This window comes from Dermacentor silvarum, chromosome 10 (assembly GCF_013339745.2).
Source record: "Dermacentor silvarum isolate Dsil-2018 chromosome 10, BIME_Dsil_1.4, whole genome shotgun sequence".
Taxonomy (NCBI): domain Eukaryota; kingdom Metazoa; phylum Arthropoda; class Arachnida; order Ixodida; family Ixodidae; genus Dermacentor; species Dermacentor silvarum.
The window spans coordinates 154,338,581-154,357,164 of record NC_051163.1 but is presented as its reverse complement, the minus strand read 5'-3'; the positions used below and the strand labels follow the sequence as shown (position 1 = coordinate 154,357,164).

At 46.8% G+C, this 18,584-nt stretch overlaps 1 protein-coding gene across 1 annotated transcript in view; it reads left to right on the top strand.

The window, feature by feature from the left end:
• Positions 1-18,584, top strand: part of LOC119431942 (uncharacterized) — a 30,735-nt gene that overhangs the window by 1,316 nt on the left and 10,835 nt on the right. Inside the window, exons 2-7 of the mRNA XM_049658120.1 lie at positions 7,204-7,420; positions 11,872-11,934; positions 12,383-12,436; positions 12,921-12,983; positions 16,027-16,117; positions 18,135-18,284. Of these exons, the coding sequence (XP_049514077.1) occupies positions 7,204-7,420; positions 11,872-11,934; positions 12,383-12,436; positions 12,921-12,983; positions 16,027-16,117; positions 18,135-18,284 (638 nt within the window). The remainder of the gene's footprint in view (positions 1-7,203; positions 7,421-11,871; positions 11,935-12,382; positions 12,437-12,920; positions 12,984-16,026; positions 16,118-18,134; positions 18,285-18,584) is intronic.

Below are 18,584 nucleotides of genomic sequence, written 5' to 3'. Positions count from 1 at the left end.
GTGGAAGGTGCGGGGTTTTCAAGAACATTTCCACCCTGGAACTCCGGTCTCGCACTCTGCCTTCCGTCATGCCTGACTCTCCCCAGCCGACGTCGCCGCCACCCTCCGTTGCCTGCTCTGGCGCTCTCCCGCTCCGCCATCCCGCGGTTTTCAGCGGTACGGATGAGCAAGACGTCAATGACTGGTTGTCTACCTATGAACGGGTGAGCTTGCACAATCGTTGGGACGATACCGCCAAGTTAAATGCCGTCATCTTCAACCTTGCGGGAGTGGCTCACCTGTGGTTTAAAAATCACGAAGCCGACTTTCAGTCCTGGTCCGCGTTCAAGACCAGTTTCGCTGAAGTGTTCGGTCGCCCCGCCGTCCACAAGTTGCGCGCCGAGCAGCGGTTACGAGAGCGAGCTCAACAACCCGGTGAAACATTCACCTGTTATCGAAGAGGTTCTCGACCTATGCAAACGGGTGGATGCTTCTATGACGGAAAATGACAAATTGAAACACATATTGAAGGGCATCGCCGATGACATCTTCCAAATGTTGATCGCCAAGAGTCCGCGTACCGTAGCAGAGCTCATAAACTTGTGCCAAAGCTACGACGAGTTGAGGAGGCAGCGCGCTTTGACCAGGCGCCCCTCAGTGGCTGACGAGACCCTCTCTTCCATGACAGTGTTGTCTGATCGCTCCCCCCTGCTCACACAAATCCAAGCTTTCGTGCGGGAGGAAGTTGCACGACAGCTTTCTCTACTACCCTTCGCTGAGCTACCCCAACAGCAGCCGCTGCCGCAACAGCCTCCTACACAGCTCGCTCCGACGCTCCGGCGGGTTATTGAAGAGCAAGTTGCTGAGGCTCTACCAATGCAGCATCAGCAGTCCCCTGTCGCAGCGCCACTTACTTACGCATCCGTCGCCGCGCAGCCTCCTCGTCAACCACTCGTTGCGCTACATCCACGGCCGCTACCACCCGTTCATCATCCCGTTCATCGACCTCCTCCTGCCTTTGCTAATCCTTGGCGTACGCAAGACAACAGGCCCATATGTTATGCCTGCGGTATTCCCGGCCATGTTGCACGACTCTGCCGCCGCCGCATGCTGCACTCTGATGGCTTTGCGCAGTCGCCTCCCTACGCCGACGTGCAACCTTTCCACGACACTTCTTTTAGTCGGCAGTCGAACAGGCCACCAGCCGAGCGCCCGGTCCTTACACGTCGATCACCTTCCCCGCGTCGCCGCTCGTTGTCCCCGATGCGTCGGCGCCCTTCACCCACGCAAGAGGAAAACTAAGCGCCGTAGTTCAGGAGGCAGGAACTGCGTCGCCGTCGATCTGTACAAGTCCTTCATTGTCGCCTGCGAACGTTGTCGACCTTACTGTTGACGGCGTCTCTACCGTTGCGCTAATTGATACTGGAGCAGCCGTGTCTGTCCTAAACGAACGCCTCTCTCGCGCTTTACGAAAAGTTACGACGCCAATTTCTGGGTTTTCTCTTCGCACAGCAAGCGCCCAGCCAGTTCGGCCTTCAGCAGCATGTACAGCTAGAGTTATTATTCAGGGCGTTCTCTATATTGTGGAGTTTGTGGTTCTGCAGTCATGCTCTCACGACGTGATACTCGGGTGGGACTTTCTTTCGCGAAATAACGCTGTCATCAACTGTGCGCGTGCTGAAGTCGAATTATCGCCTCTGTGTGACGTGTCCCTCGTCGACGCCACTTCTCTTCCCGCCAAGCTAGTCCTTCGGGAAGACATCGCCATACCGCCGTACTCGTGTGCCGTTGTTCCCGTCTTTTGTGGCGCTGTCTCTGAAGGCGCTGTCCTCTTCACTCCTTCGGAACTCTTCATAACCCGCAAAGATGTTCCCCTCCCTTTCGCCACGCTTGACATTTCAGCCGGTTTCAGCTCCATCGTTGTCTGCAATCCTCTTCCTACAGCCCTGAAGGCTCTTTGCGGCGAAACACTTGGCCGTGTTCAGCCTCTTGATGACATATTTATTACCGACGTGCCGGATGCTTCGCATGCACAGCTCACTGACTTCTGTGCACTTTCCACTTCTGCTCCGCCATCACCTGACTTATTCACACCTTTCATTGCCGACGACCTTACTTCCGAGCAGCGCTCCCAGCTTCTTCACCTGCTTGCCCAGTTCTGTTCTTCTTTTGATGTCGCTCAGCCTACTCTGGGCCGCACGTCAACCGTCAGCCACCACATCGACACTGGCTCCAACGCGCCTTTGCGGCAGCGCCCGTACCGCGTCTCAGCCAAGGAGCGTCAGGTGATCAGTGAGCACGTCGACGACATGCTTCAGCGCGTCATTCGACCTTCCCATAGCGCGTGGGCATCACCGGTGGTTCTCGTCACAAAAAAAGATGGTTCCATTCGGTTCTGCGTCGATTATCGCCGTCTTAATAAGATAACGCGAAAAGACGTGTACCCTTTACCGCGCATTGACGACGCTCTGGACAGCATGCAAGGCGCTGAATTCTTCTCTTCGTTGGATTTACGCTCGGGCTACTGGCAGGTCCCGATGTCAGCAATTGATCGCCCTAAAACCGCATTCATTACTCCAGATGGTTTATACGAATTTAACGTGATGCCATTTGGCCTATGCAATGCGCCTGCTACGTTTGAGCGAATGATGGACAATATATTGCGCGGCCTAAAATGGAGCACGTGTTTATGCTACCTCGACGACATCGTTGTGTTCGCCCCTGATTTCAGCACGCATCTTCTCCGCCTTAGGCAAGTGTTGATGTCCTTGACCAACGCAGGCCTGCAACTGAACTTGAAAAAGTGCCAGTTCGCCGCGCGGAAGCTCATGATTCTAGGTCACGTCGTATCCCAAGACGGCATTTGCCCCGACCCATCAAAACTTCGCGCTGTGGCAGAGTTTCCTAAACCTAAGACACTCAAAGAACTCCGCGCCTTCATCGGCCTTTGTTCTTACTTCCGACGCTTTGTTCGCAATTTTGCCTCGATTATATCACCTCTGACACAACTCTTAAGTGGCGCCAACGACCTATCCGCCTGGTCTCCTGCATGCGACACCGCGTTCGTGACCTTACGCCGTCTCCTGACGTCTCCGCCTATACTGCGACACTATGATCCCACCGCCCCGACTGAAGTGCATACCGATGCCAGTGGTATTGGCCTTGGTGCTGTTCTTGCGCAGCGCAAGCCTGGCTACTCCGAGTACGTCGTTGCTTACGCCAGTCGTGCGCTGACCAAAGCGGAACGCAATTACAGCGTCACAGAAAAAGAATGCCTGGCCATCGTTTGGGCACTCGGGAAGTTTCGCCCTTATTTATACGGCAGACCTTTCAATGTGGTTACTGACCATCACGCCCTTTGTTGGTTATCCTCTTTAAAAGACCCGTCTGGACGCCTTGCCCGCTGGGCTCTTCGCATTCAAGAATACGACATACACGTCATCTACCGCTCAGGCCGCAAGCACACTGACGCTGACGCTCTGTCCCGCTCTCCGCTGCCAGCCGACACTGCCTCCCCCTCCACCTTTGAGACGGTGTCGTCGGTCGACATCGACACCTTCGCATCAGAACAGCGCAAGGATCCTTGGGTGGCCTCTCTTTTGGATCTCCTTTCTCGCTCGCCAGCATCTCCCATCTCCCGCTCCCTGCGTCGCCAGGCTGCCCATTTTGCTGTCCGGGATAACCTCTTGTACCGACACAACTACCAGCCCGATGGTCGCAAGTGGCTCCTAGTTATCCCGAGGTCTTTGCGTTCCGACATGTGCGCGTCTTTCCATAATGACCCACAATGTGCACACGCCGGCGTTTTGAAGACGTATGAGCGCTTGCGGCAACGTTACTACTGGCGAGGAATGTTTACTTTTGTCCAAAAGTTTGTCCGCTCGTGCCCGCAATGCCAACGCCGCAAATCTCCGCCTCATCCGGCCCACGGTTTATTACAGCCGCTTCCGTGCCCTGCTCGTGCCTTCGACCGTGTGGGAATTGACCTGTACGGGCCGCTACCGCTCACACCTGCTGGCAAACGATGGATTATTGTAGCGGTTGATCACCTTACACGCTATGCCGAAACCGCTGCTCTACCTGCAGCAACCGCCAGTGACGTTGCATCCTTTCTGCTCCATCGTTTCATTCTTCGTCATGGCCCGCCTCGGGAACTGCTGAGCGATAGAGGCCGCGTGTTTTTGTCGCAGGTGGTTGAAGCTCTGCTTGCTCATTGCCGCATAGTTCACCGGACCACTACGGCGTACCATCCTCAAACTAACGGGCTTACGGAGCGCTTCAATCGAACCCTTGGTGATATGCTCGCCATGTACGTTTCATCGGAGCATACAAACTGGGACATCATCCTCCCATTTGTCACGTACGCATATAATACGGCTACCCAAAGTACTACGGGATTTTCCCCGTACTTCCTCCTCTACGGTCGCGATCTTTCCCATACCATCGATACGGTTTTGCCTTATACACCAGACGCGTCAGAGTGTGCTCCCGTATCAGCCGTCGCCCGATACGCCGAGGAATGCCGTCAATTAGCCCGTCATTTCACCTCCGACGACCAACAGCGACAAAAAGACAACCGCGATGGTGACGCTACGAATCCGAACTTCGCTCCCGGCACACTTGTCTTGTTGTCCGTGCCTTATACCACGCCTGGACTTTCGACAAAACTTCTCTCGAAGTATGATGGACCATACCGCATCGTCGAACGCACCTCTCCGGTCAACTATGTCATAGAGCCGCTTACACCGACATCCGACAAGCGCCGCCGTGGACGGGATATTGTCCACGTTCACCGCCTGAAACCATTTTATGAACCGCTCGTCTCCACGTCGTAAGTCGCCAGGATGGCTCCGCTTTTGCACCGGGGTAATTGTAATGAAGAAGAGCAGCACACGGACAAGGCCAGCCAGATCGACTGTTCAACGCCTGCAGTGCAACCAGTAGGCCAGCCGGATCGCCAGTGCTTAGCACGAGTGGGAGCCGTTCGTGCAACCAGCTGTTCCTGCTCTGCGTCACCCGCCTTTCGATTACGAACAGACGCTACCATCTGAACTGTTCAGTACACCCCTTTACAAAACTAAGACATCTACGTACTTCCTACTAACAAAAATGTAAACCACCACAAATATATGTGTGCATTCTCAACCACATTCCAAACAGTTACATTCACCATGGTTTCCCACCACTTTCTCAAGAAAATCGATAAAAAACATGTTGGTCAGTGGCATCTCGGGTGTGTGGCAGTTCTGGGCCTTCAGTGGTGATGCACAGCAGCTCATTAATGTGGTTACGTAGAAGACGGCTTCCTTCCGACAACAAAACCCGGTTGAGGGCCGAAAAGGAGCGCTCGGCAGTGGCAGTGGTGATCAGTAGCAGCAAAAGATGACCGATGACATCTTGCAACTTGGGAAATATACAGCGGCGATTGAAGTGGGGAACAGCAAGAAGCAAAGATAGAAATGCGCGTGTGAAATCCTCCTTCAGCCGTCAGAAGATATTCCACTCCACATCTAAATTCCTCCCGTCTTGCTACACATTTCCCATGCTTGCCCCCTGGCCCTGGAGCTTTGAAGCCCGGGTGGCCCTTGTATTTGCCGTGTTTTCTTTCGCATGAAAGTCAAGTTTCCTTCCACCGCAAGCGAACTATGGACAATGTGTCCCTTCGCGTACATGCCTTTCTTCCGGCACTATTAAACGAAATTCCCCACCGAGTCTAAAAAAAAATTGTTAACGAATTAAGGGTGCGTTTTCACAAAACAAGGGGTTGTGTAGGGAAATCAGCGGTAGCCGCATTTACATGAATACTACATCAGCGCATTGCATCGGACTTTCCGCACATCGCATTTCTGTAAACGCCGGTAATGCTGCTAGGAAGAAAATGAACGAAGCTCTGACGTTGAGAAGATGTTTACCCAGCTACGTTACATTCAACGAAGGATGGCTGATGCGTCTTGTTAGTATTCCATTAATTTTGTTGCAAGAGCGTATACTGCAGTAGGAATCACTTTAACAGAACCACAAGGTGTGACAGGTCTAAGATCGGCACAGAAATTACCCTAATGCATATGGTAATGTACAGTTGCATTCAGTATGAGCTACAGCACAGTCAAAGGACGCGTGAGTTTTCTTGGTGGTGCTGACATGTGAAAAATTGGTTTAATAAATGCCAGTAATTGGACATGGTGCTTAGTTATCCACTTTGTCGTATGTCGGCGCCGCCGTGAACTCTGGGAGCCCCTTCCACCATGGGCACCCTGTTGCAGCTCACATTGAACGCAACTGTACGTTAACAATGGCTTGTAAAATAATGAAAAGCATCAGATCTCCTGCGAATTAAGCATGCTTATGTGTGCTACCTTTTGTTCTTTTTTCTGTTGTTAAAAAGTGAAGAGAACAAAGTAAAGAAGGGCTTGCCAAACCCATCTTTAATAGTAGTTTTTGTTAATGTGATTTCTGCCTGACGACGAGGATTTGTAGGCACGAGCTTGTCCCATGATTTACGAGCTATTACATGTTCCTGTGAGTTGTTTCGGTTGTTTAACTGGAACGTCTTTGTCCAAAAGGAGGTCATTGCTTGTGTGAATTGTTTCTAAAAATTATCAAGAAATCCCAAATTTTGGGCTGCCGTGATAATTCCCTTATAAAAGCTCTTGATAATTCTCCCCTACTTTTCCTACATACAACAAAGCCCCTGATTTCAACCTGGTTTTCCTCTGTAAAAATAACACCCAATTTTTACCCCCTATTTCCCCAAAAATATTAAATCTGGAAACAAAGGCCCCTATTATATTTACTATCAGAGCCTCCTGTATGCAGCTTGCTGGTATTTTCTGTATCATTTAGAGGGTTCTGAATTTCATTTAGCACAAGAAATGACAAGTTGAAAATCTCATGTCAGTACTATTAATGCTACACAAAGCCGCAACACTATTTGACCACAGAGAAAATTAAAGCAGCCGGTTCACCTTAACTTCTGGCCGTGGGGAGTACATTTGTGTTTAAAAAAAAACAATAAAAAATGTTATTTAAGTGGAAATAATAGTAGAGTAATTAATGATTTCATAATTGGTTTGCTGAGCTATATGCAACTGAAACGAATTTGCTTTAGCATGGCAGAATGCTACTATGACTTTCCTGCGCTTGCATTATTATTTTTAGGTACCAAACTGATCAGCTTATCAAAAATGTTGCATAGGGCATTTGAGGTTTACTTTTCAGTGTGAGTTCTCTGCAGTCATTCCCATTGCAAATTTCAATTTTGCAAGCTTACTCCGGATGAAAATGTCTGGCATCGACCCCAATGCAGGAGAACCTTGTCACAGGTACAAAAACCATCCAGACTGGATTCCCTCCCTGTTTTCTTTCACCAAACGGAACCGACAGCTTGAAGCCCGGAACCTCAAGCGATTTGAGAGGAGTCAGAAACGGCTGCGGCGCTTTGGTGAGTTTTCCTTTTCCCTGATAATGCATTTATAATTAAAGGAATCACAACCGGTGTGGCGCTATCATGACATGTGGGATTGCACATCACAAACAGAATGATAACAACTACTCCAGACTGTTCCCACTTCTAAATTATAGGTGCCATACCTCCATCACATGCTGCAAGAATTTATTTTCATTAGTGGCCAGCTTTTTAAGGAGACTGGTAAAGCAACGTCTGCTGAGCCGCTCTATGAAAAAGAGAGCACAAACGACCCTGCCACTAACCAGCACTTACATTCATATTCATTTACACTGAAACTCGTGCTCGTACTCATGGCTGATCATTCACTTCAACTCACTGACAGTCAGTATCGTTCACATAGTAACTGGCACTCATTGCCATTTCTACTCTTGTCCACTCACATACTTTGTAGTCACTTGCATTCACACTCATGCTATGAAATGAGTATGATGTGAGCAGATACTCATGAGGGGGTACATGCCCATCCATGGTCCCTGCACCCTCATCATCAAAATGGTGGGGACCTACGACACTGCATCTTGCAGTAAAGGCACTTTTGTTGATGGTCACCTGTGCTGAGGTTTCTTTCACTTCCTTTTGCACACTTTGTCACAAAATCTTCCATGCCTAAGTGCTCTTAACTGAGGTGGACACAAGGTGGACGTGGCTTCCCAGGACGAGTCCGCTCAGCATTTGCATGTCGAGACTGCAGGACTTCGTACTAGAAGCTGCCAAACTTGCTGCCACCAGCAAATACCGTTAGCATAGTCAACTGAAGCACCATGGAACTCTGTACACTTCCCCTTCATCTTGTGCGTACAAAACAAACAGACAAAAGCTTTGCAGATGCATGCAAATTTGACCAGTTCATATATTAAAGACAGTGAACCCAACTGTGCAAATGCCCCGCAGTGGTTGCTTAGTGGCTATGGTGTTCGGCTGCTAAGCATGAGGTCGCGGGATCAAATCCCGACCACGGTGGCTGCATTTCTACGGGGGCGAAATGCGAAAACACCCGTGTACTTGGATTTAGGTGCACGTTAAGAACTCCATGTGGTCCAAACTATTCCGGAGTCCCCCACTACGGCGTGCTTCATAAGCAGATCGTCGTTTTGGCACGTAAAAACCCATAATTTTTGTTTTTGTTGATCTGAATTTCTTCACTATTGTCCTCTTGCGCCACCGCCTGTAAGACGTCACCAGGGGGAGTCGCGCAATTTAGTCTGCTACGTGTCTGTTATTATAAGTCGTAGCAAAGCAGCAGTTTGGTTGGTTATCGTGCGTATGGGGTAGTTGGATGCTCTTATGCGCAGTCGTGGGCCAGTTTTTCACATTTTTTTTTAGAATTTCAATTGTTCAATACGTCAAAGTTCGACCTGAAGGCCTGTCTACGGCACCGCAGCAAGTGCTACGCCATGGTGAAGTACTGTTCCGTGACTCAGTGTACTTCGTCCGCTCGGGATAAAGGCGTAAGCTTTCACAGCTACCTGAAAGGACCTAAGGTTGAGGAAGTTGTGGATGATGAATCTGAGATTGGGAAAGCGCGCTACGGCTTCCTCGATCAGTGTGCAGCAAACAGCTTAGCGGACAGTGACTTTTGCTACCCATCAGTACTGCGCGTCTTTTGGGTAAGTTTGTGGCCGTCTTAAAGCAGTTCGTCAATACTTACACTACTTGCCGCTCACAGGCTATCGGTGCAGGTGACTTATGCCAAATGCGGTGCCGTCCCACAATTTGCTGCATGCGGCCTTGGATAAGAAGCGAAGAACGCGGCCTCCGAACCTGCATCACAGGTACGAGTGCGCCTCCATCGTGAGCGTGGCTAATGACGTTAAGCGGTGCGGCTGCATTTGAACGTTTTACACGCTTATATGTTATGCATTCGTGCTAACGTGCGCTTAGTGGTACTTTGCATAAACGATCGACATGTGTGTAACACCTAGCTGTTTTGTAAATGTGATCTAGATATTCTCGGAGGCAGTGCAGACTACTTTTTCCCATAACGCATCATTAGCGACGGCCTTGGGCGGTAATCAGTGATTAACTTTTAGTTCTAATTAAGCATTACATTATTACGACGGTCCTAATAAACATGCGGTAATGAACTATTACTGTTATATCGTACAAATTAAACAAGCATTATATATATATATATATACATAATTAGTTTCGATGGCCCTTTGCAGTATAATCAACGATTAACTGTGTCTGTATATCGTCTAATTAAACAAACAACTATTTCGTCATGTCATGCAAATTAAACAAACATTAGTAGGACACATTTTGCATTTGCGCATGGATATCTCAAAACTGGTGCTAGTTTGGATTTCTAGTAAGAGTAACTGCCTGGAACGCTGACTGCCCTTCAGCATTTGCAACAGATGCCCGTGCAGTAATTACCTAAAATGCTATTAGCGAATGCTGTGTAGTTAATTAATTGGTAATTAGCATATTTGCAGATGTTCACAGTTACTTGTTACTGCAGAGAAATACAGATTCATCTGTAGTGCATTGTGTTCATGAAGGATTAAATGAGGTTCATTAAAAAATGACATGTTGTAGGAGTAACCATACTGCCTTAGGCTGATTGCAAGAACAGCATGAAAAATGGGTGACAGCATCTAGCAGTTTGGCATTGTAGCAGGTGTGTCATTAGTACTGGCAGGTACTTTGATCTATACCAATATAAGCAGCGAAGATTGAAGTCACATTTGCATGAGTCAAAGGAATTTCTCCTAAGCAGAGGTGCAACTCGCTGCTGTGCATAACGAGTGATGCAGGTGGGAGAACAGATAACACTGGTTGCCATGCATGCATACGTGGCAAGTCAAAATTAAGTTAAGTTCTCTGCTTTTACGTGCCAAAACTATGATCGGATTATGAGGCATGCTGTAGTGGGAATATTTTCGGCCACCTGGATTTCTGTAACATACACCCAATGTATGGTACACGGGAGTTTTTGCATTCTGCCCTCATCGGTATGCGGCCGCCACGGCCATGATTGAACCCGCAACCTTGAGCTCAGTGGCAAAATACCATATCCACTGGGCTACCACAACGGGCCCATGGAAAGTCGGGCACAACGGGCAGAGCGTGTGAGAAAGTGAATGCATGGACTTTGGATCTACATGGGCAATGACACATCCTGATGTTAACTCTGGTGTGTGAAAGCAGTGTTTGGTGAAAATGCAGCTTAGGTACATTCCATGATAGAGCGAAAGTTTGTAAATGGCTGTACATGCAAGCTGTTTGTTTGTGTGCTACTTTGTGTGAGAGTGCATAGAAAGTCATTGCAGAAATCCCTATGTAAGGAAACACGCCCTCTCTTTATTTCTGTACCCCACTGAAGCGAGGAGTCTCGAATAAATTACTGCTGTACTAAGAGTTTCACGAAAAAGCAGGTTTCACGAAAAAAATGAAATGTCAACCCAGGTTTTGGTTGCAGCCACATAAGCAGTATGTTGGTCACATACGCTACTGCATATAGCACATTTAATAGGCTGTGCGCTCAAGCTCAGGGATCTTTTTGTATTTCTAATCCCAGAAACATTGGACCCTGCCTGCATATGTAGAAAAAAATAATCTGTTAATGCACCATGCACCGTTAAAAGTTTGTGTACCTTACCTTTATCGTAGCTTATGCCTCTCCACCATACAACATGCCTATTGTGCCAAATGAAGAATATGTGGCATAAGATATTGGCCTAAAGAAATGTGGATGTTTCAACTACACCTTCAAAATAGGGCTGTGAGAAGGCACATTCAAAGTTATGTTCTCTGTCTCATTCGCATAAAACAAAATGTCAGTTGAAGTAAAGCATGCAAGCCCCATCTGCACCGGTGCCTGAAAGAAGTAACGGCTTGTAGGATTCATGTGCCTGGTGCCACCCTCGAGATATGTTTCATACTTGATAAATTTCTCAATGCTCTTAGAGCATTTAACCTCATAAAGCTTTGGCAGGCAGAAAACGCGTCACAACACCATCAGGGATTGCATCAATGAAAGACTTGTGCTGCAGTCTTGGATATAAAGACTATCATGTTAGCGTTTTTGATCCAAGTAGGCATGTTTGGCAGCTGGCTTTAAGATAGATGCCTCTCTGCGTGTTTGCCGTCTTTTTTTTTTTTTTCTCCCATTGGTTATTTCAACAGACTGTGCACATCATGAGGCCCCATTTTCATCCGAATTGTATGCACTTTTGAGAAAATGTTGTAGGTCACTGATACAATGATCATTCCAGTCTCGTGCTCTGCACTCACGTATCGCATTCGATTTTCTTAAAATCGCCAGAACTAAGCAGCTGACAGAGGCTGCTTAGAAAAGAGGTGAGTCTTGAACACTAGAACATCTGACTGGCTACGATTTGCTAGGACGTTGTGCTATCAGTATTTGTCTCTGCAATGTCACAAAGTTGCCTGTCTTTATTATTTTTTGCTCCTTTCAGTTGTACACGCCACAAGCTCTTCTGCGCCCAGCACCATGCCATCAAACAGCTCCAGCAGCTCAGGTTCGCCACACTACTGAAAAAAATGTCTATGTAGTAGCATCCAAAAAATGTATTCTGCAGTCTGTCGGTAAACTCTGTACCTGATAAAAATTTCGACATGTCTACTGAATATGCATTGAAGGGATGGGGTGTCAGGTATGTCTTGAGCTGCAGGTTGCAAGTCATTTTGAGACAAGTGAACAGCATAAACCCCCAACACTGTGATGTTTTCTTGTGACGTTGAGCAAACAAAAATTTACCAGCACAATAAGCGGGGAGGAGTACATTTCTTAATTCCTCTTTAACATTGTCAGAGTCCCTTCAGAAATCTACAGGAGCTGTGCCTGCAGTTATTCTAAAGTGGAACAGTAATTTATGAGAAAAATATTTATTATAGGCAGTAAACTCCTCTATAACCTGAAATTCTCTAGGAAACTGTTTGTATGCTAATAATTATATTCCATTTCAGAATCTTCTTCAAAGCCTTCCAGTATAGCTCCAGCCCAGAGCTGCACTGTACGAGGTATATAGTTCTGTATTCAAAGCTAATAATGATTGAGTAACATCATAGATTGAGCTGATTGCTTCTGCATGATCCAAACTGTAGCAGTGCAAGTTTGGACGGAGGACATAAACAAAAGAGCAGACCTTGTTTGCTCTTTGGCTAATGTCCAAGTTGCATCGCTTCAGTTTGACTATTGCTGATACTATAAATGTTAGTAAAAAAGACTGATGAGTCAACTTCAGGCGCCTCATTACAAATAAAAAAAACAACAATTCTTGATATATCATTTGATGCACAGATTTGTTGCCAACAAATAGGGTTTGCCATGGCATAGTGGCCTTCCCCTACATTTTTATCGCTCTGACTGCACTTGAGTCTGTGGCACCAATGTCTATGTGGGACAATGCTCACCATGCTCACATTTTGCCAAACCACACGACATGGCATCAAATTTTTTTTTTTTTACTAATTCACTATTCTCTCTTGCGTGTCGCTCTCCCAGGACACTTTCCAACGCCTCCTATTCCTGGTATGCCTACTCAAGCGTTTGTGGTCAACAGCGACGGTGAGCTAGCAATTATTACTTATGTGGCCGGATTCGTTGGACGATAAAGCGGGACGGGAGAGGGGGCGTCAAAGATAGAAATGAAATTCAGCGTTTATTCCAAGTTTTGTTTATGTGAAGATACTTTTTTTTTTCTAGCTCTTCAGTAAATTTGATCTTGCATTGCGGCAGTATTCCACGCGCTTTCAATAACATATGCGTGACAAGCAAGAGGGCATGAACTTTGCAGTGTCAGTCTGCTTCTGCTTATCTACGGCTCGTTAGCCAACCTATTGAGAATTCCCGTGTAGGTGGATTGTAAAAAAGTACGGACCGTATGGAGGTATGCATTCTGGGATGGGTGCAGTCTTTTAGTGGTTCAGAAAGCTAAAGCAAGCAGTTCGCTAGTCCTTGCGTGATTGAGCAGAATCACGCCTTTCTTCAGCAGGGGGAAGTGCCATTTTAACCAATCATGCAAGGGCAAGCAAATGGTTCGCTTTCTAAACCGTTGTAAGATCGCAGGTGCTGCTTCCTCACTTCAGGAACTTGGTGCCTGAAGAGGCCAAAGCAGGACATAACACTGTCTCACAAATAAACAGGGGGACAACGGGACCGTGGCGATGTAAGCGGGATGTGTCCTGCCTAAATCGGGACGTCTGGTCATTCTAGTTATTACTTACGCGGAAATATACGCCCAGTGCTTCATTCCAGGGTGTTGTTTATTCACTGCTTCGGGCACAATGTAGTTGTGTAATGTGGTACAAGCTGGGCTTTCTCTGGGTCAGCTCAGCTGATGTGGTAGTTGAAGTTATTTTGAATTCACCGGACTGACCAGGCATAAAGTTATTGTTAACACAGGCTGCTCTAAACAAAGTTCAAATCTTCAGCAGTTCTTGAATGTAGGTCAGCACACATACTGTCAGTGAAGATGCTTCTATGGCTCATCAAGGGAAAGAAATGCAGATTTTAATGATAAGCTGGATATGTTAGCCTGGCTGGCTACTCCAGGTGCTGGATTGCAATTGTGGTGTGCAGTGACTGCATAAACATGGCAATGGCAGATACACTCATAGACACACACATATACAATAAAGCTAGTCACAAAGTTTTTTAAGGCCTGTGGACTAGAAACACTCTTTAGGGCATAGCATGTAGTAAAGCCTTCTTCCTTAACTTGTTGATGGGAGTTGAGGATATGTTGCAGACCCATTTCATGGTGTCTATAATCCCCTTGTGTCATACACTCATTGTGCACTGCATGTTTTGTGTAACTCCACCCGCATGCTTTTTCTATAAAGTGGCACTGCAGTTCGTACATGAATGAGACCAATCTTTGCTGTCACATTGCACACTTAAACATACCTTTTGTATTGCACCTAATTAAGGTCAGTTATGCTGATCACTAAATATTCATTTAAGGCGCAAGATATATTCAACGAAGTTGTGGTGCAAGTTTAGAAACACCCCGTGGAGCAATTTTCGTGAAGTTTATATTTATGCAGCTACTTTTCTGAGCGATCTAGCCTTCTCCCTTGTACTGAGCTGTAAAGGTTCTGGGAGTCTCTAAAAAAACGTGACGGACATTGTGGAGAAGTAGAAGCTATTGTATTGACATGTTTACAATGCATAGAGTTGGAAATGTGGTGGTCAAGATGGAAAGGCACTGCAAGACAATTGTTGCACCACTGCATTGTCATTGCACCCACCAGTGCATGGGAACAAAAGACCCATATGGACTCTGAAATGTCAAAATCAATTATATATTTCTTTTTTTTTTTTGCGAGTGTATGCTTTAGTTCAATTATGTCCCTTTCCTCGCCAGACAGGTTTCTGCTGAACAATAGACTATCACCATTTTCACCATAACCACTGTTAGTGCCATGTGCCAACATTAACTGTATTGAACTACTAAATCCTCCTCTATATCAAAGGCGAAGTATGGGGTGCGTCCTATCATCCTGTAAGGCTGGTCTGTTGTCAACAAATAGAAATGCTAACTACAGTTAAACCTGCATATAACGAACCTCCATATAACGAATTCCTGGATATAACAAAGTTTTTCTATTCCCCACCATTACTCCATAGAAGCACATGTATTTGAGACCTCTACGTAACGAAGTGGCTGCGGGAGATCCCCTCGAAATAACGAATTTTCCCCGCCGATAACCTAGGGATCTCGCCCCAAATTTTTTCATTTTTGCGCAAGCAGCAACCGGAAGCACCTTCTCCGCCGCGACGGAATGTGAAGCGGCGGCGTCGCGCTTGGTGCGCTCGAATTTACGGTGACTGCGAGGCGAGAGCGAGCGCACGTGTGCGTGCGTGCAAGCGTGTGCGAGGTGGGCCTGCTTCCCTCGAACCGGCAATCTTGCTGCCACGGGCGTGACCTTTCCCCCTCCCTTCATTCATACCTGATCCCGCCGCTTGCTGCAGCTGGCCTACCCCGCCAAGCTGGCACTCTCCTTTTTGAGTTGATGTTGCCGAAGGAAAAAACTTTTTTTTTTCAACGCGCTGGCAGCGCCACTCTTTGGTTACTGCGCTTGTCTCTGCGCTTCACTTCACTTCACTAACCTGACACCAGGTGGCACTATACGACGCTACGACGTCAACGTGTCGCTCGCTCATTGTTTCCGACGCCTCGCGCTTGTGCGAAACGACACGCGTCCACGCGTCCAGTACCTGGTGTGACCTTCCAATGATGAGTGCTTCGACGAAAACGGAAAACGGGTGCGCGTTGCAATCGAGGGCACGTTACAATCGAGTAAATACGTTAAGCGTTTCTTTTTTGAATTTTCGCCACGAAACTGCATATAATGAAATCCTCTTTATAACGAAGTTTTTCGGGAATTTGTCAATTTAGTTATATCCAGGTTTAACTGTATTGTGTTTGTGCGGGCCTGGCCAATGAGCTAAATTCTTTGGAACATGTTCAGATTTACAGAAATGTACCGCTTTGATTTGTAACAAAAGTCAACAAACAGGAAATGCTGAGCAGGTGATGTGTAAAACGGCTTAATTCCACCTCCTCTCTGTATTTGTAACATGAATATGTGTCGTTTTCTTGCAGGAAGTCTTGGAAGCACCTACACCACAACAGTTAAGGGTCCCACTTTCCTGCTATGCAATGGCTCTGGAACTCCAAGGCTCGTGAATCAGGAGTGAGTGAATGAAGTTTGTTGTCATAAATTACTGGTTGAGGGCTGACGATAGGAATGGAGTGTCCTGATGCAGCCAAGGATCTGATGAACATTAGTTTGATTTACTGCATTGCTTATAGGCAAAATGACATACAACACATGAAATCAAAGTCACACACCGCTGTGCAACTTGCAATTTCTACTATTTACGCATGCTCGTTGTTGATACAGGGTGTTTTAATGAAAACCAAACTAATATTTTAAATGTGGTACATCATGGAGAACTGAAAGGTAGGCAAGCTGTTGGCGTATTCCTGGCTATGCCTGGGCAGCACAACGCCGGCAAGAGAAGTGAGACAATCTATTTACTTTGTCTTTTTTTGCGTGTCTTACATCGCACTGCTAAGGCATAGCTACATATGCATCATGGGTGGATGGGACCAATGGCATAGTGTTTGCAATTCTCTTAAGCTAGTCTGAATCTTTCTCATGGAACTTTTTCTTAAAAGGCCCTGAACCACCCCTCGGGCTTGGTGAAATAGTATAGTCCGTGGGTAGCATACGCTGCTGTGAACATCTCGGCCAACTGTCGTACATGGTGCGTGGCGCTCACAAGCGGAGTGCAAGGTCGCCTTTCTCTCAAATGCCCTCGTTTCAACAGAGTCAGGCTCTCTTCTGTGTTCTTTATTGCGCAATAAAGCACATTCCAATACGTAGCTGCTATTCGTCGCTGCGGTCGGTTACACCGCGACTGCCCCGGGGTGCCGCCACGAGTCCACTGGCTAAGCACACTGCTGCTCGCCGAGGACAACCGCGTTTGGCATACGTTAAGCACGGCATAGGCACGAAAATCGGAAATTTGAACTGCGCGCCACGGTGGCGCTTTGAAGGCGGAGCGTTGTGGCCCCACCCCACTCCGCCGTAGCCTTTGCAGTGCTAGGCATTGAGGAGGGAAGAAGGGGGAGCACAGCGGAGGCTGTCTTTGATTGCCAATAACTCCGCTTCTGCTGAACGCATTGAAGTACTTTTTGCAGCAAGGTATTTCTGAAATAGCCTATTTTCGCCTCAAATGTCTTTCTCCACTTCGATAAAAACTGGTTCAGGGCCCCTTTAAGCTAGTCCAAATCTTTTTCATCGTCATAGTTATAATTGCTTACATCACACAAATATTTTATGCTCAAATACAAGTCAAAATGTTGGCTCCAGCAACATTCTTTGTTCGGCCAGTCTTCATCATTCAAGACTCCACCTTCCTATGACTTCTTTCTTGTTTATATTTACACGAATATTTAAATGTCTATTTTTACGGCATAATTTTTTTGAAACTTGTAAAATGTGCTTCAGAACATCCACTTTAAAAAAACTTGCATTGATGGTCTTTCGGTGACACGTTTGGCTGTTTAGTCGTTTCTTGGGCGCTGTGCCATGTGGGTTCGAAGCAAGGGTAGATGGAATCTGCTATTGAGAAAGGCAGTTAAACACACTGTGCATACTACGTTCCCTTAAATTCCTTTGAACCGTTTTCCCTGTTGCCCCTGCTAAAATTTTCTGCATGTAGTTAAGAGGTAGAACACATATGCCATTACATGCACATTGTCTCCTGCAAAAGTGCAGTGACATATGTGTTGAAGCCGTGTGATGCCAAACATGTTGAAAACGCGTTTGATGTGGTTGCCACTCAGATAGTCTTAGCTGCCTCTGAGTACATGCACTGTTCCTAATTTCTCTCCCTTTTCCCTTCCCCCAGTGTACGTTAGCCAACAGGGCTCAGTCCTAGTTAACCTCCCGGCCTTTCATTAATGATTTTCTCTCTCTCTCTTCATTTTAAATCCATGCACTTTCACATCAAATTTGGACCTGGCAGTACCTCATGCTTCAAGCCATTTCCAGTGCATGCATCAGGCCGGACCATGCAGCTTTCAATTATGCAACTGTTTCTGATGTATGCTTATTCAATTAGCTGACCGTTGTTGCACTCTACATCAGTTTGATTTGGATCAAGCTTTTCTGTGCACTAATGCGGGCATCTGCAACGCAGGTTGGAAACCAACCAGGTGGTGATTCTTCTCAGCCCGGCAGGAGCGTCGCCAGCAGCCGTCGCACCAACCACGACTGTAATGTCCAACAATACTCCCATCATTCACCACATTGTGACCAGCACACAGCTTGGGCCTTCAGAATTGCCGAGGTACATAGCACGTAGCCGATGATGAGGATAAGGATGATAAGGTTTCCTTATTGCACATGTCTCAATGGGCTTTGATGTTCTAGAGCTACATCACAGAAACTGATGATTACGATAAAAGTTTTCTTATTGGACACACATGTTCAGTTGGGGTTTGATGTTTGCTTTAATTAGTATGTGCTGATGAAGATAAGATTTCGTTGCTGCGCACATATCTAGATAGGTTTTACTATTGCATAAGCATATAGCATAACCTGATGAGGATAATATTTTCTTGTTGCATATTTGTACAAAAGATGTACT